The sequence below is a fragment of the Pimephales promelas genome, chromosome 24 (assembly GCF_988280905.1).
Source record: "Pimephales promelas chromosome 24, fPimPro1.hap1.1, whole genome shotgun sequence".
In the NCBI taxonomy this organism is placed as follows: Eukaryota; Metazoa; Chordata; class Actinopteri; order Cypriniformes; family Leuciscidae; genus Pimephales; species Pimephales promelas.
The window spans coordinates 12,943,949-12,965,744 of NC_142792.1; the positions used below are offsets into that span (position 1 = coordinate 12,943,949).

A 21,796-nucleotide genomic window follows, 5' to 3' on the forward strand; every position below is an offset into this window, starting at 1 on the left:
TGAATTCATTTCAGTTCCGTTTGACCCAAAATCAAAATTTGTAAAAGCCAAACAAAAATGTGTTTACAGCAATTCACTCACAATGAACGTCTATCCCGTAGTGGTTTGCGTGTTGTCTCAAAACTGTTTTGGCCAAGTTATCACTTGTAAACAAGGATTTGGTTACGTAGCACATTTTTCTCTGAATATAAAGTTTAGTCATGCGGTTAGGTTAGTGAACTTCATGTTATTGTTCCATATCACACTGACAAGTCAGCCTCACGATACTCTCTCTTGATCTGTGTGACTTGAACGATTACAACCTTGTCTTACATGGTGACTAAATCTCTCAAAACACGCACAGTCAACCATGAATCATCACAAAGAGACACTTCCTCTCTCATGCTAATCAGAGCAGCGTGTGCGGCAGCTAATCGTCCCCTGAGCACATTCGTTTAGCCTTGTTTGTGGATTTATGCTAGCATCTGCTGAGCTTTCGTCTAATATCTCCCGTATTGTTTGGCACGGGGTCCTTTCTATCTGGCAGGGTCGTGATGGGGGCTCCTGCCAATAAAATCAGGATGTTTTGGTGCTTCTCAGCTCCGGATATGCAACTTGCAAAGTTAGACAAGAATGTCTGAGAGAATGAGAGTTTAAGGTGCCAACATCCCAGAGCTTATGCTGCGAGACTCAGAAAATCTATTGATTTTATTCGGGATGGTATGCCACAAGGACATTTTAGGTGCCCCCGGAATTGTTGTGTAGGTTTAATAACATGTTGTTTGTCCGTTTTAGCCCACCATAGCAGACATCCTGAACATTGGTTGGTGGGCTTCTGCAGCAGCCTGGTGAGTGAAGAAGTGTTTTTGAAATGTTGCCCTAATTAACTTTCTTAGTTCATACAAAAACGAAATTCTGTCACCATTTACTAACCCTCATATTACCTTCCATTTGTGGAAAAAGATATACATAATAACCAATTGCCTAGAAATATCCAAGAGCTTTTTCAACTGCGAGAAAACGTACAATTTCAGCGAAACATCTGTTTTAATGTTTAATAAAACGTTTATTCGAACAAATAGCAAGTTCCAATGTGTGACAACCCTGGGTGTTATCCTGTGGAATAACATTAATAATGAAATAAAGCTATGTAAAAACTTATTGCAACTGACATTTCTATTTTAAAAAGAATCTTAGATGGATATGAGCTGGAAGGGGGATTTTCTTTCTTTGTATTGTTGATGTTTATTTAGTTTGAATGTCTAAATGATTCAAACTATTTAGGTAGCTAAAATATATCAGTGAAGTGGGGGTAGGACAAGAAAAGTTATTCTTATACTTCTTCCTACACCCTTTGAACACGACTGCTATTTGGATCATCTGCTGATGGTCTTTTGTTGATTTATTGTTCTCATGTAGTTTTGTTGATTTCTTTTAACATGTTCAATAAAGAATAATAATAAAAAAGAAGTCAATATAGGGGCCAAATTGTGTTTTGGGCCCTATTATATCAAAGACTATAGAATTACACAAGACGTGTCTTTCATTTTGTATTGAAATGGGAAAAGTGCACCGCTCAACATGGTGGATTAAGTCCCGCCTTCTAAATAAGAGCCAATCGGCGATAGGTAAAGTCATCGTGTCACTGCAGCTGCCGTTAGAAGCTCCGGTTGAGACGCTCGCTTTCTCTGCGCATGCACATTAGCTTGATCCAGCCTGAAAAATGTCATTTTCTGTCACGATTCGAGCGTTTAGAAACAACTTTATGAAATAGTTGTTGTCAGATTTCATTGGTGATTTCAAATATGAAATTTAATCGTAAACTTGGCGAAAAGTTCAAATTAGTAGCTCCACTTCAATGCCCGAGAGGCGTTTCAAAGATGGCCGCCGAGTGAAATGAATTGTCTTAAAGGGACTTTGCTATTATATATAAAAGCAATTGAAATATTTCTTAGCAGAATAAATGTATTTTTTCCCCTCCAGGTCGATATTGCAGCAGTTGTTTGTCAGCATCACATTTCCTAATTTCCTTGAGGCAGGTAAGAACCTGAAATTAGTAATTAAATGCTGTGAAACAATGATTAAGCCATTGCAATTTGGCAGTTTGCCTGTTTGTATTATCCTCTGGTTTACTGCCAAAACTACTAATGCTAATGAATGTTAAAGATGAAATTGTGTGCAAATCGTGACCACATATTCATTATCAGAATGTCAAAAAACAATAAATATAATGGGAAGAATGGTGTAAATTTTGACTGCGTTCTGTGTACTTTGGGAAATTTGTATTATTATCTTTTTATTGGCTTATTGACACTTCAGCAGGGGATATTTAGGCACTGAATCAACATTAATTTAAGAAACACTGAAAGTATTGTAGCTCACTGTAATTGAATTGCGACTGTGTTTTGTTCGCAGTGGAACAAGATGATGACCTGTCTGAAATACCACATAAAGAGAGTTGCATTAAAGAGCAGACACAGTATTTCTTTGAGAACAACGAGACAACTTTTAAGGGGACTGTTGATTGTTTAAACTGCTCTAGGTAAGAAATGGTGACCATTTTAGAAATTGAACTTAATCATGGAGGGAAAATTAAACAAAAACATTATTCAATTTAATATGATGTTGTTGTTTTTTTCTGATTAATAAGTAAATGCAACATAACCCTTATTTATTATTATTATTTTTTTTTTTTTTTCCTGACATGTACATGCATTCTCCAACAAACAAAGCAAATTATCTTCATTTGGGAGCATTTTTCAAACAATATTGCTTGATTGACACTAAATAAATAGATAAAATATTTATTTACATGGCATATCGTATAACGATAAATAAATCAATGCAATATTTTATTATTTAATTATATAAAGTTTTTAATTGATTGTAGGCCCAATTCTTAATGATCAAAGTGATTTTTTTTTTTTTATCACAGGTGAATTATGCCCATTAGGTTGTGTAAATTTTTGTTTTTATTTTCAGGCAGTTCATAGCTGAAAAGCTTCCGAAGACAAATCTAGTGCTTATTGTTGCTGACGCACAGATAAATTGCCTGATATGTGATGAAAATCCATTCTCCCAGGAAGAAAAGCCTTGTATCCTTCATACACAATTACACATACAAACAAACTTACCATTTGGTATTGAAACACACAATGATGATGATAACTCGTTAGGTCACTGTCAGTGTTGGGAAGGAAGTTAAGAAACCAACTAGAAGTAGCTTTTCCAGTAACTCTTTGTGTCTGATTCATTTTAGTTAATCGCTTCGTCCAAACAGCTGATTTCAGTGAACTGGGAAAATGGTTGACCGATCATTAACCAACATGTTTATCTCATCAAATCCCTCATTTTACTTGGAAATACTTAACATGTTAAGATCAAATGGGTTGAGAAGTTTTATTTGGAGTTTAAACAATGGGACGCTTTTATTCGGGTGTCTCCATCAGGGTACATTGCTATCTAAACTAGCAAGACTTAGAGTTGTACCAGTAAAAAATAAATAAAGACAGCTAGACCACCAATACCAGACCTGCATAAACCAGGATGGACCAGCCTTTATAAACTATTTTTATTTTCAGCAGGGGTGTCTTAAATCCATTTTGGTGAATTGGTGCTTTATTCAAATGAATTCGTATGATCTGCTTATGTCCCATTGACATTTAGTTTTAGGGGTGGAGTTGAGTTAGACCTCCATGCTTTTCTGAAAAAAAAAAAAAATTGTCCGAATTCACACGAAATTGCCATCTCTTAAAATAGTTAACTTTACCCATAAAAGCAGATTTAGATTATCTTAAATCTCACTTTGGATATTAGCATGTTATTTTTCCTGAACTTGGGCTCACAGCTGCGGGTCCAGATCCCTGCATGTTAGCCCAGAACCCACGGTATCGGAAAGGTCCGAAAGAGTGCTTTGACGACAACTCAAAAGTAAGTCACCCAAACACCTTCTTCCGGCAAGATCCTACAACAGATTGAGACCAACCTAGCGTTCCTCACGACTTGATGTGCATTATGCCTTGATCTCACATGTCCCCTATTCTTCTAAAATGGCTTGTTTTACCTGCTCTCATTTCAGTCATTACCTGATATCTACCACACTGAGACACTGCATGATAACGTTAGAGATATAATGTAAATCAACTTTGATATTAGTCTCTGTGTGATAGATCTAGGAGAGCTTGGCTTTGTTTGACATGTTGTAATCTCACAAGAACGTTCATTTCATGGCCTAAAGAATGTGGACACCCACTTTTCTGGTTTAGGTTTTTAAGATGGGTGACTTACAGGTCAAGTGAATAGTTATGCATTTTTTTTAAAAGAAATTAAGAGTCTAGTGTGGCAGACCTGCACAAAACCAATACATGGACCCCACCGAACACAATTGGAATAAGCAGAATTTTTGTATTAATTCCCATGTTATTGAATCTAAACGTTTAGCAAGCACATGTGAGTGGGGTGTTCAGGTGTCCACATACTTGTGCATCTTTATCTAAACACACACTTACTTCCTGCTCTGGATTCTGTCTTTGTCCTTACAGTATTAACGCTTCAAGCACTTCTTCGTGTGTTGCCTTAACTTCTGACTGTCAAACATTTTTCTGCATGACTCTTCCTCTCTTTCTCTCTCTCTCTCTCTCTCCTGCTGTATATTTGGCTGTATAATATATGTTAGGATGAGGCCATGTGTGGGAGAAATGCAGGCTCTCCTCTGCTCTCCTCTCTGCTCATGTTACTGCTGCCAGTGTTCATGTGCTGTCTCGGGTCAGTCCATCTCTCTATCTCTCTTTCTCTCTCACTCTCTCTCTCCTGCCTTATTTATTTGGGGTTTTTTCTCTGCCAACTGAGAAGTACATTCACTAAACAGTTTTACATCGTATCTCATTTTACTCACAAAGTTTCTACAATCTATTTGAAACAGCAGTGGTTTAGCTCTGCACCTTGAGTACCATGAGTACTTAAATAGTCAATTTAATTTCATCTTTCCTTTCAGAACAAATACATCTTTCTCTGCAAATTTGATTTTACCTGAATCCGCTACTAAAACAGATCAGGCATTTTGTCGAATAAATAAGGCAGCCGGCAGACTGTCATGTCATCTTTATGATACTTTCTTGCCTCGCTCATTATTTTTATTATTATTGTTATTATTATTTTTATTCAGACTAATTCAGATTAATATATCTTTCTTTCATTCATTTAATTTTGCATGGGTCGAACTAATTAGCTTAGCGGTTCTTGCATCTTCTTAAACTGCTAATGTAACTCATTCTTGACTAATTCAACATCTCTTCATCCATAGGAATAAATTATCACCAGCATATTACAGCATATTTAATAATTGTACTTATCCGAACGTATATGGTAATTTTGACAGAAAGTATAGATTAATTGTGACTGTTACCGAGATGACATCTTTTAATTAAAAGTGATCATATTTGTTTTAATATTTTTAGTGGTCAAATCGATTAAAATAAATAAATATATATATATATAGGGAATTAATAGGTATTAATTCCCTATACAGTGACTGTTAGGGAAATATTTTTAGTGGTCAAATCGATTAAAATATATATATATATATATATATATATGGAATTAATAGGTATTAATTCCCTATACAGTGACTGTTACCGAGATGACATCTTTTAATTAAAAGTAATCATATTTGTTTTAATATTTTTAGTGGTCAAAAAATAAATAAATAAATATATAAATAATAATTATATATATATATATATATATATATATATAGGGAATTAATACCTATTAATTCCCTACCAGACTTATTGGCTTTCTCTTGTCGGCATGATAACAGGAGGACGGGGAGGAATGTGGTGGGGCATCAGGTCTGACTCCGTCTATCGTGTCCATGGTCCTCCTCCAGTTGCTGCTGCTCTGGCTTCTGATTGGACGAGGACACTGTCTCTCGTGACCTCAGCACAGAGACACCACACCCCTCTACGATGCCAAAACACATACCACATCACATATGAACGTTCATCCGGACTCCCACGCCACAGCCCAGCACATGGAGGAAGAGGCTCTGACCCAGGAAGTACAAAACCGAAGCCATGATCACTCACAGCCCTTGAGGTCAAAGTAGGTCGGAGATGATAAATGACCAACGACCTTTAACATTTGACCTCTGAGGTCGGACGGGGTGGGCAGACTTAACTGGGTGGGCAGACCTTGACACTTCATCTCCACTTTGCCCATGGAGATGAACTACGTCCCAGTGTAATAACGAAAAAATGATCCAATCACAACACTGCCAACCAAAGTTTCACCCTTTACCAGTGTGATGCCTTTTTTAACCTATTTGTCCTTCAACATATTTACAGCGACTAGTTCCTCAGTATTACAAACTGTTTATATGTGACTTTTATGGCCTCGTCACGTTTGCCCTGCTGAGTGAGATATTTAATGGACCCCTCAGGGTCGGGTCAGAATCCAACCTTGTTTGTGGTCTGCAGCCCATTACTGGAAAAAAAGGACAAATGAGCAAGTGACCCAATAGCAAAAGTCTCTTGTTTTTCCCAGTGGTGTCCACCTCTGTGCCTCGGGAATATCGATTTCATTTCCGACCGCTGTGTGAGAACAATCCCTCCCTCCATTTGCCCGTATTCGATATCACACGGTGATTTTTATCCGCCCATAGTGCATTCAAACGTGCACTGCTGCCAAATTTTACCCGGTGTGTGGTCTTGCTGTACTTTGCACTTGATGCCAAGCAGGTCGTGTGGCCAAACTGCCCCGTCATTTTTATTTAGGGCTTTTTAAACAACTGCCAATTCGTACCGACCTAAAAGCTAGCTTGCAAAGTTGTGTGTCCTGATTGAGAGTATGAAGAAGAAGAAAAAAAATGCTGTTGCATGTGTGTGTTTTTTTTTTTTTTTTTTTTTTTTGGTGCATTACCTGTTTATTTTAGATCTTTTAGGATATTTAAAGATTTGCTGTATATTTAATTTTAAGTTTTCCGTTCTATAATTAATCTGTGTGTGTGTGGATATGCAGAAGGGTGGAAAGGCATTTATGACGGTTGCTCTTTCCCACACTTTAATATCATCTGGAGAACTCGGAAAGGTGGAAAGAAAATCATCTAATGTTTACAGTTATTTTGAGACACTCGAGTTTTTATGAGAAATGTTGCCCCTGGTTGAGCTGTCTTTCGGGTCTCTGATGTGTCATATTTCACTTTAATGTCAGAGGCAGAGCTCTGTCAGCCTTTCTTTCCTGTCAACGTGCCTTGATGTAAATGGATACATATAAAAATAAGTGAAGGAATATCACATGTGCAATCTGACCCTGGTAATATCGTCATTCTGATCTGACAAACAAAACGTCCGTCCCTTTAAGAGATCCTGACTGAATCTTTGTGCCTCAATCAAATCTGGTCACGAATCCAAAATGTATGGAATAATTAAGATTTTGAGAAGAGACAAGGATAATTATGGAAGCCTGTGAAAAAGAAAAGCACGATGAATTATGATTTTTTTTTTCTATATAAGCTTTTAGTAATTTATTTTTTTGAAAAGGAGTGATGCCTGGTGCTTTGCCAATATTCTCTTTTTTCTATATTGTATTGATTATGTAATGTGTCAGAAATGCTCAATTACTAGCAAACACGTGATTTCTGAGAGTTATTAATGGCCATTGAACCGTATTTGCATTGTTTTTGGCTTAGTGTAAACATGTATTTAGCAAGTTATTAGGTCTCAATCAGCAGATTACCATCATTACGTTTTATCTTAGCTTAGAAAAGCAGGAAATTAAAAGACACCGAGCCACAGAACATCCAAATCTGGGATGGAAAGTGAATTCCTGGGAGCAATGCTACTGTTACTTCACGCATAATTTCCTCTGTACACGGGAAACGTCTTTGTTAATGCACTTGAAAACAACATGATTGTACTAGGTGGAGTTGGCTTGCGTTGAAAAGCCATTCTTCTCGAAATCTTTCCGTGATTCATCACTTCACTGTAATCAGACAAGCATTCTAGAAGTGAAGTGCATTAAATCAATGTATTCCATACCATAAACATCATAGTTAATTGTCTGTCAAAATGAGAAATGATTGAAAACATCCCTAGCTCCAGACCATTAACTCAACGAATTACCCATGTTAATTCCCGGCTAAACTAATTTAATCCTGTTTATCTATACTACAGTATAATGTACTAAAATACATGTACTTAAAAGTGCCATAGAACTCTGTTTGTTTTTCCCAACCTATTTGTCTTTGAAAAACAGAAAAGCAACCAGTGAGGGTTTTCAAACCTTTAATATATTAATATCTCCTCCTTATGCCCTGTTTAGTTGGCTTGTATTGCACTGGAAGTGAAAACTAAGCATTGCTGTGTGCATGTGAACCTCTGCTTTTGTGTGTGATGCTAGGATATTTGCCTCTGTTGGGGCTGGAATGTGTAATGTAACAGATTACGGCTCTGTTCGGAATAGGATTCTAGCATAATACTACTATGTTCGCAGTATATAGTATGTATACTATGGACAGTATGCACATTTTCAATATGCAAATACAGAACATTTTTTGCTAAAAATATGTAGTATGCAACATCACACTGGATTGAATACTGCATCCCACAATGCAATGTGTCCGACTTGACCTTCGTTTTCCAGTGTGACTGCAAAAATGTACATATTTACACTAATTTAAAGGGATAGTTCACCCTAAAATGAAAATTCTGTCAGTGTTTACTCACCCTCATGTTGTTTCAACCCCGTTCGGAACACGAATTAAGATATTTTTGATGAAATCTGACAGCTGGATCACTCCTACATACTAGTACATAGGCCTCTTGAGGGATTGAAACTTGCCGGCCTCGAAAAGTTATTAAAGACATCGTTAAAATAGTCCAAGTGACTACAGTGGCTCAATCAACTTTATCAAGTGACAAGAATACTTTTTGTGCGCAAAAACAAACATAAGTAACAAATTTATTTCAACTATTAATTTCCTTCTCTTTGAGCGATCTGTTGTTGTATGTCACTCGCACCACACACGTGACTAGCGTCGCCCAATAGTGAGCCTACGTGTGACGTTTAGAAGGAGATGAATAGTTGAAATAAAGTCGTTATTTATGGGGGGCAAAAAGTATTCTCGTCGCCACTGTAGTCACTTGGACTATTTTAACAATGTCTTTAGTACCTTTTCGAGGCCGGCAAATTTCAATCCCTCAAGAAGCCTATGGACTAGTATGTTCCGAAGATGAACGAAAGTCTTACGGGGTTGGAACAACATGAGTAAATACTGACAGAATTTTCATTTTTCATTTTTTTTTCAACTATCCCTTAAAATGAACTGTTCAGTTTCCCAGATAACTGAACACCATGTGGTGATGTCACAATGTAGCGTTCTACCGTTTGGAATGTTTAAAGAGATAGAACATACTGTACAGTATTCAGTAAGTAGTATGCTAATAGTCCATTCAGAACACTGCCTTAAAGTTGCGGTCACATTTACAGTTCCTCAGACAAATTTGGCGGGAGAAATACATTCATTAGTCACGCAAATTCAGCACATTCACCGACGGAAAGCTGCTTGGTTTGAAATTGACATCTGAGTGAGCGGCGCTTCATAAATCACTACACTATTGACGATAGACGATAGGCCTTTTTTTTTTTTTTTTTTGCTAATGTGACCGCACCTTAAATTTCACTGCTTTTTTTCTTGGGGCGACAGCTGCTGAACCGAGACGTATCCCAATCTTGACGGTCCAAGCTAACCTTAACCTAAAATGTCAAAACTGATTTGGGACCGGTATTTGAAAGAATTAAGGGTTTCCAGCTTCTGACAGAAATTGTTTACAGGATACCTTAATAGAGGTGAAAGTGTTTGCTAGGATATCAAAAAGACAGATGTTCAGTGGAAATATGAGATCAATTCATATTTTTTTCCCTCGAAAATACAAAATTAGATATAGGAACTTTCGTTCTTCAGTCAAACTGGGATGAAGAAAGCCGCCCTGTTTAACGTCCTGTAGACTGCGAGTTCAGATGCTGTCACCTCAGGAACAGTGGGTTTTTTTGAAGCTGGCGTTTCGGTTCTCTGTTGATCTGGGCTGTGTGGGTTTTGATCTCTGGAGTAGTCTGCTTGTGTGAAGCGTGTTTTGAGTGGTCAGTCAGATCCTGCTGCCTCCACTTGCCTCTTGGCTGACCGTCAGTCTGCCTCAGTCAGGGTTTAGGAGGACTTATCTGTGGGCTTATTTTCAGTCCCCCTCAATTGTACTTTCATCCAGTGGTTCCCATCTGGTTTTGCTTCAAGAGCCAGAATTTAAGTGCCGACCCAAACAATATCAAACGTAACCTGTATTTAATGTGAACTGGGTTGTATTTTCTTTTACTATGCATAGTTTTGTTTATGATGATTGATGATTTCGACTGATTTGACTAATTTGGCTAAATTGTTTCTATCAAATGACAACTGAAATTACGCCAAGGCTTTTGACGTCAACTAAAAAAGATACAGGAAGCGTTTTCTCCTTCCTTTTAAAAAGTTTATATTTGTTTTGCTACTAATTTGAGACCTTAGATAGACAGCAAGTTTCATTGTTTTAGTTTGTGTGTGTGTGTATGTGTGCACTGGAAATATTTGGATAGACATATTTTCAATGCATTTTGGATGAACGATCGACAGGTATGCCCTCACATCATTGTTCTTCGCATAGAACTGAATTTGGCATTGGCCCTAAGTTTCGTGCATTATTATATGCATTTTATTAATTGATTCCGTGTCCTGCGGCCCGTCAGTTGAAAACCTCTGATTTAATGCGCAACACTCTTGTGAATCTTGATCCACCGTAGTCAACAGTGTCTATATTTGTAAAAAAAAAAAAAAAAAAAAGCAAAAATACAATTCTCTACAACAAAAATGATAAAATAAAATACCGTATCCCACTGTTTATAACCCTCATGCTCAAATATATTCAGAATAAAAATGTTGCCACCAATGCAAGAGGTGCTGTGTCCTTTGCCTTGACTGCTTTGACCGTGACAGATTTCTGTTTTCCTTCTTTCCCAAAATCACTTCTACTTGTATTTGTCCCGGGGCCAAAACATTTTTCCCCATGTATGTCAGAGGGAAGTTGAAGTCTGCAGTTTCTCTGCTCTCATGTGACATTCTTCTGTCATCGGCGAGGACTCGGACCGAGCCAACCACAACACGGCCCTCGAATCACTGAAAGCCATCGATAGTTTCGCACAATGTTATCTGACTGCCATCGCTTTTCTGTTGCTCCATCGCCACATGCACTCGCTCGCTCTCCTTTGCTTTTTACTCTGATTTGACATTGAAGGCCTCTGTAGTGTTTCACCTTGAGTTTGAATGTGAAACCAGCAGCATGCAGATTTACAGGGTCGTTCCTGGTTTATTAAACGGTCTCCTTCTGCGACGTGTGACCGCTAAAGCTCACGAATGGTACTTCAGTGCTCGGGGACGTTTCAAATAAGTTCAATTACAGTCCCCGCAGTGTTTTTGTTTAATGAAGGGCACGTTTATATTTGGGAAACAGCCGGGGGAAGCCCTAAAAGGACACGTACGATATAAGATTACTGATTTTACAGACTGGAGGGAGGAAATAAGCTGTAATATTAACGGCTGAGGCATTATTAAAGCTGTCAGTCTTATAATGCTGTAAAATATTTTGTGGATTGTAAGCAGAAGTGTAAATATTTGATTGTGCTTTGGAATTCGGTGTTTACTTGACGGAGGAAATCATAGCGCTGTCGCTGGTGCTTTTGCATCTCATAATTCATTTTAATCACAACTTTGCTTACATGTGATTCGTGTCCGTAGTATTTGTGTCGCAAGATGGCGTTGAATGGGTTTAAAACAGAAAAAAAAGTGCTGGATTTGGAGAATGACTTCATGAAATCAACTTTATTTATGTGCATGCTTTATTGTGAATGATTCATCAGTGTATGGTCTTTCAACAAATGTTTGTTTTAGTTATTCAATAGCCAATATTTGTTTTGTTTTTGGCTATACGGTTATTGGTAACGCTGCCTTTCTAAAAGTTGGCCAAGAGTTTAGAAAGCAATTTAACGTTAAGTTATGGCAATTCCAGCAAATGCATTTCTATTGGGATTCCTCAGAAAAGCTCACTAATTTAATTTAATTTAATTTAATTTAATTTAATTTAATTTAATTTAATTTAATTTAATTTAATTTAATTTAATTTAATTTAATTTAATTTAATTTAATTTAATCCTAAAAGTTTATTTAATCTAATTTAATTCAGTATTTCATTTCATTTAATATTTATTGTTGAATTTATTATTGTTTATTTTTATGTAATTACATTATTTATGCATTCAATTTAATTTAAAATGTTGATGTTTTAATGTAATTCAATATGTAATTTGATTTTTGATTTAATGCAAAATTAAATAATTTTTTGACTTAATTTTATATTAAATATTGATATATTTAATTCAGAATTAAATTGTATTCAAAATTGTATTTAATTTGGCATTTAATTTAATTCATAAATTGAATGTTTCATTTACCTATAAATTCATAAAATAAATATTGATTTGCTCTCTGGCCAAATCATGGATGGAAATAGTAGAACAGATTTCTAGTGTCACATTTATGTGGGCATTGTGTATAAATAGCAATCTGTTTGATAATGACGCATTGGTGTAAATAGGATCGTAGAGTAAACATGTACTGTTAGTACATTTATTTATTATTATTATTTTATTGACTGTGTGGATCTGCTGTGAATAGTTCGTAATTCGCACATTTTAGGCATTCTTGTAGACTCTTCACAAGGCCTTATTTCACAATGCGCTGGAGACGTGGTGGCTCTCGAAAGGAACGTGTTCTTATGTTTTTCCTCCCTTGTCACCGCTTCGACCCTGAACTCATAAACAAAAGTGGACCGTGCACACTACAAACTAAACATGCTCACTCTGCACATATTTCACCCGGACATATTTCACAAGTGCCATCTTCATCCTCTATCTCCTTTCAGGGATTTTGACAATGACATGGTTTAGTTGTTTGTATTAAAACAGCATGTTTTCTCTAGACATTTCATGTGTGTTTTTAAGTAAGGATGCATTATAGAGTCCAAAACATCTTAGTGGTCGAAACCAAATCAGACTGACTACCATGCAAGAACAACATGTCTGACTGCAGGGCTTTAATCCAGAAGTGATATTAGCCTGAAATTTTTTTTCTTGTCTGTTGGTATTTGTGGGGACTCAGTGTTTCTAACATACAACTAAAGAAGGACCAAACCTCAAGAATCAGATGAGGTTGTCTCTTTTTTGCAAGCCGTATTTCTAGCTTTGTGGTTGGATTTCGATGGGGTTTAATGTCGATTGCTAAACAATTATTTTTGAATAAACCCCACTGTTTCTATCTCATCTGGTTATTAGACCACTTTATTTCCATTATAAAGGCTCACCGATGCTTCATGAAATGGCAGTGTTTGCTATTTTTCCAGAACGCCTCAAGAAACCCAAGAAAGCTGTCTGTTTCACTGCACAATTTTAGAGCAATTTCAGCATTCTTTATCGTATACAGCAGTTGTTATATATATATATATATATATATATATGATAGAGATTCAATTTTGAATATTTTTTATTAAAAAGTGTGTGTGTATATATATATATATATATATATATATATATGATATATATAATTCAAACATATTCAAAATTTAATCTCTATCATTATTTGCCCTTCAGGTTCAGGTTGTGTGCATCCTGTTGTATATGTCACGTGTAACTCTCCATTGTAACCCGAAGCCACTGCAAAATAAAATTTGAATCCATTACTGTGCTAGTATTATCTACTTTTTTTCTACATTAAATGTTATAATGTTTTGAACCATGTCTCAATCTCATTATCATTACTGAAATCATCAACCTCATTTCCGTAACCATGCATCATTATTGCAACAGGTGTTCGTTTAATGTGAATATAAATTGTGCTTTACTATGTATTACTGTACAACCAAAGCACTATACAATCATATCAGGGGTCTAAATATATATTTTTAAATTAACATTTTTAATTGATTTTCACTGATTTCGCTCATTACCGCAACACCATCTGCAATTTGCAACCTAATTTTTTTTTTTATATATACACTCTAAAAAAGCTGGGTTGTTTTAACCCAACATTGGGTAAAATATGGACAAACCCAGCAATTGGTTTACATTTTGTAAATTACATTTTTAACCCAACGTTTGGGTTTGTCCATATTTCTCCAAATTGCAGAAAGTGTTTCGGTAATGAGCGAAATCAGCGAAAATCAATTAAAAATGTTAATTTAAAAATATATATTTAGACCCCTGATATGATTGTAAAGTGCTTTGGTTGTACAGTAATACATTGTATATCCATCTATTCATCCAGCTTTGTTGACGGAAGTCCAAGATTTGGGGAGAATCACGGATAATCTGGCCGGCTACAGATGCTCAGCAGAGGATGAATGCCAAATCCCAGGTGCTGTAAACAGTTCTGTAGCCATTTCTAATGAAAAACCACTACAATCAATGTTTACATGCTAAGTCTTTCTTCTGGGTGTTGGTCACTAGAAATAAAAGGACTGCTTTTTTGAATATAACACACACACACAGGGTCCAGCTGTAAACTCCACAGACCCCCTGAACTGTATGACTGTGACTCACCTGCGACTCATTTGAGACACGCGCTCTGCAAGCGGGAGTCTGGTAGCGCTCTTTGCTTTTCATGTCCTTTCATGTCTAGCTGTCTGTTGTGAAAGTGATTTGGCCGCCGCACGCAGCACAGCTAAACACAATAACTTCTCACAGATGTGTGTAATGTCCGGCTGAACCCCACCACAAAGCCAAAAGGAGGGAAAGAGAAGGGGAAGTTTTCAACCATGAGTGAAACTACGAATGCTGTAATGCTAGATATGGTCTCAAAACCTAGTCCACTAATGCAGCGGTCTCAATAAACAGCACCTCAAACAAAATGTTACCTCATGAAAACGGATTTCGAGTAAATTCAGTGTTGAATATTTTTTATTCGGATTTTTTCCCGGAATTTCATTTATACCCTGGTTCCTACGGTGTAAACACACCGAGTACCACCCCAAAGTTCCTAGTTCCTGGGGAAAGTTCGTTCTGTGGAAACGCGGCTATGGTATTTCAATTGTGCATGTCTAAAAAAAACAGGCAGATACCCATATATCTACCAGATATCTATCATTCAATACCTATTGTAAATATTATAGCTCACACCGAAGTCTCAAACTAAGCAGCCATCTCTTGGACATTGCAGTGAATTTGCATGACCAACTGAACCCAATGCCAAATCTGCATGGATGAGGCAAAATCCCAGACCTCTTGGATTCCCATTGAAATGCTAATTATGACTAATACTTTAAATTTCTTTGCTGGTGTGCTATGTTCAAATTTTGACCAAAGCATGGTATCTCAAAAGGTAGTGATGTGTGTGTGCGCGTGTACGCTGCTCATCTTTTTGAATCTGCAGGTGTGAGATAGAGTCTGTAGAATCAGCATTTCTGAACGCAACCTCTTGACTCACAATAGCACAATGTGTTTTGTAGCAGGAAGCCGTGATTGTGATAATGATCTTGTGACATGATAGGGTTATTAAAAGTGTCTGCACGATGTGAGATGCCAGGCAGCTGCCTGAGTGTTTAATCTGCTTTAATGTGCTTTATGTTTCAGCTGTAGAGTCACTCTGCCCCGGGGGTTTGGTTTATTTATGCACACAGACGCTCTTTTATCCTCTTTCAAGTTCTGCATCTCAGTGGCATCTTCTCTTGATGTTCCAGCAACTGGAATTCAGTGTGTGCGGCAGACGGAGCACTGGTGTGTGTGAGTGTGTGTGTTTTTTTTGTTTGTTTCTTTGTCGGTGCCACTCTGCCCACTTTTTGCCCATGCCTAATTCAGCCGAGCCAGTGCTACCCTAGAAATGGTTTTTGGGTCTTTTAGAGGTGCACTAAAGAATTCAGATAGGCCTAGACTTATAAAGTCATGACAGGAGGAAGAATCTGTCTGGAATCAATTTCCTCATTTGGGATGCATCTTGTGATGGCCAACTTCTCTTGTCCAAAGATCCGCTCAAAAACACAGTTTATCACTGTAGAAAACTCTCGACACCAAGTTCTGCAAGACTTCTCCTCCAGACTTTACATGGCCATTTTTAATTTGTCATGGTTCATTTCCCAAAGAATTAAGGGAGAGGTTCATCTGTTGGTCTTCATCATCCATCCAAGTTCTTATCCCCAACAAAAGTCTAGGTATGCAATGTAGAAAAAGAGGTTCGGATCTTCGGAGCTCAGATTTTACTTACCTTGACCTCAATAGAGCCCAGATATATTGTGCAGATTAGTTTAGCAGCTAGCATTAGCAATATTTTCTGAGCCAAAGGCAAACAGGAGGATCTGATGAGAAGTTTGTAGCTTGTTGGAGATGAGAAGGAGATTCTTGCTGGCTTTTTATTCACCAAACCTTTGGGAACAAGCCAACTGCCATAAAGAAGTTATGTGTTCACACTTGGCTGGTTTGGTTTGATTAAAACAAACTCTGGTGCGATTGCTCTGTTAGTTTGGTAAAGACGCTGCCATCCGAACACCCAACTTTTCCATTCCAAATAAACACTGGTGCAGTTCGATCTGAAATGTATGCAACCCAGACCAAAGATATCTAAATGAACCAAAAGTAGACAGACAGAAGGCTCAAGGATACCTGGTTCTTCACGACATGAGTTACGTTGCCCATTACAGTTCAGTGCCGCCATCTCGAAGAAGATCTTCGTTTTTGTATGTGCAACAGAGGAATTCCTGGTGCTGTTTTGACTCCTTGACGCATTTTATAAGCTTTTTGTGAGTTTTCAGCTGGTAGAAATGCCACCATAAGTACGCACATTAAAAAATGACAGTGTGAATGCTAAGCGAATCAGGACTAAATGCATCATTTTCTTTTTTTGGTCCGGACATAAAGAACCAAGAGAACCGAACTACAAGCGTGAATACCCATAAACGCTTAATTTCTCTCATAGATCTTAAAGGGTCTTAATGAGTGGGACTTTAAAAAAAATAACATATAGACTCATAACATATAGACTGTAATGTTGACTGTTAACAAACTTTTTAAAGGGGTCATGAACTGGCTTTTTACATTTTTTTTTATTGTTGTCTGAGGTCAACTTATGACGTTCGCTTGGTTTTTACATTAAAAAACATCAAATTGACTAAGTAATAGGCTATTTTTGAGCCCAGCTCAAAAACGCTTGGTTTTTATGGGCGTCTCGCATTGAAGACTTGGAAGTAAACGCCCACTGCTGTGAGTGGATAACAGTTTTGCATATTATAATGAGTTTCACTCTCGACCCGGTTTGTCATCACGAGATAGGTAGGCCTATGTTATTTATCTATGCGTGTAATGCCCGAATTGGTGGGCAGGGCTAAACCAGCCGTGTTGAAGTAGGCGTTGATCTTCTTCTGCGGGGGTGGTGTTTTATCCTCTTTGACGTCATAGTTCCCCACTTTGAAAAACGAGTCGTTTGCTGAGTCTGGTGTCAATAAAAGCTTTGGACTAACAAGGACGTTTTCAATTCTGAAACTTACTCTTATAATATGATGACCTCATAGCTGTCAAAAGCTCATGGAAAATTTGATTTCTCAGTTCATCACCCCTTTAACTAACTCTATTTCAAACAAAAATCAAATGTGACATTGTATGTGGACCATTATGAAAAGCAAATGTCAATTGAATTTGTAATCCCAATGTCCTTCTGGTGACATTTTCTGTTACCAGACTTGTTAAAGTTGCAGTTTCTGTTAATATTTTTGGCTAAGATTTACTAAATATTTTCTTTTTTTATTAGTCAGTGAATCTAGCAATGAAAAACTGCTTTTAGGTTACTAACTTTACACCCTTAGTGTCCAAACCCACATGCCAAACATATTTTTTGTTTTGGGTGGTGTGTGTACTTGAAAGGCAAGGGGGTCAAACTCCGGTCCAGGTAATTTGCTGCCTGTGAAACTGAAGTCCAGCACCCAGACCTGCATTAGGAGCTTTTGAGAGCTACGGGACATCTATTAACACCTGTCTCCTGCTTTCTTCTGTCGCTTGCCCTCTCCCTCTGTGTTCACTCTTCCTCACTAATAACTCCACTTAAGACACAGCAGTCACCCCGAGTCCGGTCTTGAGCCGTCTCAGCAGGGTGCTAGGGGTGGCCGTGTGGCTGAGTGTCTGGAAGGGTAAAGCAATTTATTTAGGCTTGTTCCCGCACACGTGGAGCCACTTAGTAAGCAATGAGGTGCCAGACAATCTCACAGCTGCCACAGCACCAGAGCTCCAGCCCTCCACCCTTTCCAGGCCAGGGCAGGGTCTTTTCTTTGGGCTTGATTTCAAAACTGTAAACCAGGAACTGGAAGACAACCAATAAGCAAAACGGACTGATCAGTCAACACCACTAATATTATAACTTGTTTACAGGACTTCATTTGATTTAGTTTCTTTCAAACATTTTCATTGGAATCAAACGCTCTCTGGAATTAGGATGCCCCTCCCCCTAATTCACCTGCCTCAAACTGGCAATAGTAAGTGGATTGTTGAAAATACTTGTGATGTAACTAAACCATATTGTCTATTTGAGAAAAAAAGTACTAGGCTTTTATACGTCCCGCACTAAATTGCTGTTTGAATAGGAAGAGTGTCAATTCCTCACCAGATATGATGTAATAAACATTTGTAAAGACTCATTTTGAGAGCAGAAGACAAACTTGCGTCAGAAAGCGAAGATGCTTCAGAAGTTTACCCTGAGAATTCCATCTTGAGTCATGACCACACAAATTGTCCTCTTAACATTGTTTATTCCAAGTGAAACTTGTTCATTTGTGTCCTCACTGACGTCAAGATACAAAAGTGTGGTCAGTCTACTTTCCTTTGTTTCCGTTGTAATCTGGGGAAAGCGTGAGCTGTACCTTTGTGATCTGTGGCCGGTCGCACGCGTACCGGGGTTAAGAAACCTGCTCGTTTGTAATTGGATTTATGTGCAGGAATGTTTTTTCAAGGCGCGACTTGTGAAATAGCCCGCCATCTGCTCCCTATTAGAGCGCGGGACCAACGATAGCTACACAACAAGCAAGGAAAGCCCCAGACGTGCAGATTCATAGTGCTGGAGGGCCGCTTTATGACCACACAAGGGAGAACTATGGTTCCAGAATGCGAATGCCATGATTGGCTGTTCCACCACTGCTTTTGCTATGCTAGTAAGACTCGCTGAACCATTTTCAGTGAGAAACTTCTAACTTTCCATTGTCAATTTCAAATTTGTCATTGGCAAAGTTTATTTCCTTTACATTGCTAGCTATATTTTTAGTAGTGTTTGCTAAAAGCCAAGCATCATCATATATTGGATCCGACAGGAATGGTGTTACACAAGGGCTCTGGGTCGAACATGTATGGGCAAATCATTCCGGTTGCCATTTTATAACATTGGAAGTTCTCAAAAAAATTTCCCCCACGTGCACTGATGAGTAAGTTGAAACTCATTATAATATGCACAACTGTTATCCACTCACAGCAGTGGGTGTTTACTTCCAAGTCTTCAGTGCGAGACGCCCATAAAAACCAAGCGTTTTTTCTCAAAACTAGGGTAGAAAATAGCCACTTACTGAATCACTTATTCATTTTGATGTTTTTTGTAATGTAAAAACCAAGCAAACATCATAAGTTGACCTCAGAAAACAATATAAAATTTTTTAAAAAGCCAGTTCATGACCCCTTTAAGTTCCGTTTGTATTTCCACAGAATGAAGGTAAGATCTTACGGGTTTATGAATGAACCACTCGTATTGAAATCTTCCCGGTCTTCTGACATTTGTTATGACATCCGCTTCAAGCATTACAGTCCCTGTGATAATCCCCCTTTCGTTAACTCTACAATAAGTAAATCTACTTCACCTGCTACTCTTCAGCAGCGAGGACATAGATATATATATACAGTAATATGAGCAGATATGCAGTAGCCTGGATGCTAGCCCGAACCCCGCCCACAACATTTTTTTGGTCGGGAAGTTTGGTCTGGACTCGATCCATTGAGGAGAAATCATGATCAGTCAAAAAATGAACGGGCCAATCAAATTGCAAGGGCGGGCTTTAAACGATTATGGACAGATGATCTGCAAGGACGTAATCATCACGTTATCAAAGAGCGCTTAACGGGTTTCCCTCAGAGATGACTGCAGCTGGAGAATTGAGATGTATAGATTTTGCTGTCGCGTCTTTTGTAAAATAAATCGTCAGCGCATTCATTTCAATAGTCGAACAGAAAACTGCAATCAAGGCATTTTTTGATCGGAAAGATATTTTTGCCGTCCTTCCTTCCTGATTCGGCAAAAGTCTAACTTATCAGCTGGCTCCGATTGTCGCTAAGAAGATGGGACGTAATGAAAAGCCTGTGGTCGTTGTGGTTTCTCCTTTGGTCGCACTCATGAAGGACCAAGTAAAAGAAGCAACACTCGTTATTTTACTTCTAAAATAAGTAAGTGCTGTAGTTAGTTGACTTACTGCGTTGCTCTGATTGGTTGTAGGTCTACCGACTATCCAATTCAGTGCAGAGTTTGTTTTTTCCTGGTTCGGTTCAGACACGCCTCATAATCAAAGCCCTACGGAGCAGTTTCAGACTCATATTCTCACTAGACGAAGTCAGGCTAGATATGCGGAGTAATATACAGTAATATGTAATATACAGAGCTACCGGGGAAAAAAACGGAAGTTCAAACACGAAATTCTAAAGATGGCTGTGCGCTTGTTTCTCTGGCGCATAAGGTCTATGCCAGCATGTTGACAGTGATAAAAATGCAAACATGCTAACAACAACTCAGAACACTTTAGCAACCACAAAGCAACATTCGGTCCCACTTTATATTAAGTGTCTTTTACAGTATAGCATGTACAACACAATAAATATATTGTGCCAAGTACATAAGATTTTTTTTTACTGTGGCTAGAGAGACTTCAACAAACTTGAGTAAAAGGAGATCACAATAGCGATTAGACCCCTCAAGTGAGGGTTCAAACTTTAGTCCCACAAGGCAATGGTACTTGCGCATGTGTGTTTAAAGTGCACAGAGAAGGATGACAGACCCCAGCCTTGGAAAAGTAATGTTTCCCTCAAGCCTCTAGTGTGAGACCCACCCTTCCATCTCGCTAGTTTCAGACCCAGTCCTTATTGCAAGACTTGTGTTGTAATTATGTGTGTGGGTGTGCAAATGTAAAATAAGATGAGAGACAAAGACCACAACACCTAATATACATAATTGTTTGTGTTAGAAACGTAATGCCCTAGTAAATGTATTCTTGAGATTAGAATTTAGGAAGGAAGGAAAATATACATTTGAAGAGCCCGTATGGGAAAGAAACAGGACGAGTGATATGCGATAGTGGTGGTAAAAAAGCTTTTTTTTTACAATTGCTTTACAATAAAAAGTGGCAGCACAGCGTCACATTAAAAACGGCAACAAATCATGTAGTATAACACAATGAAATACTTGAGATTTATATGTTCCTTGCAAAAAAAATGTATTCCATCAGAACACATGGCTACGTTTCAATGGCTGTAAATGGAAAATATGCTTTTTGCAGACTTCTACCAGTAGGGGCAAACTGGCCTGTTCTAGCTTGCCAAAACTTGACCCCTTGGTGCTAATTCACATGTACCAGACAGAAAATCCATATTTTACGTAAACCTTAGTCTTATCCTAATCTCTCTCCGGTGTTTTAAGAGGCCTATGTTGTCCTAAAGTGACTGTAAGACCTGTGCTCATGGTTTG

General features: G+C 37.9%; 1 protein-coding gene across 3 annotated transcripts in view; it reads left to right on the top strand.

Annotated features, from left to right (window-relative positions):
• cacna2d1a (calcium voltage-gated channel auxiliary subunit alpha2delta 1a) overlaps positions 1–10,850 on the top strand; it is an 83,651-nt gene extending 72,801 nt beyond the window's left edge. For 2 of the 3 annotated variants that reach the window (XM_089127295.1, XM_089127296.1), the window contains 6 exons: positions 775–827; positions 1,963–2,018; positions 2,395–2,521; positions 2,962–3,074; positions 3,827–3,909; positions 5,764–10,850. In XM_089127295.1, the coding sequence (XP_088983421.1) occupies positions 775–827; positions 1,963–2,018; positions 2,395–2,521; positions 2,962–3,074; positions 3,827–3,909; positions 5,764–6,057 (726 nt within the window). In that variant the 3' untranslated portion in view covers positions 6,058–10,850. The remainder of the gene's footprint in view (positions 1–774; positions 828–1,962; positions 2,019–2,394; positions 2,522–2,961; positions 3,075–3,826; positions 3,910–5,763) is intronic. The other variant, XM_039668307.2, reaches the window with a different exon arrangement.
• The last annotated feature ends 10,946 nt before the right edge of the window (positions 10,851–21,796 follow it).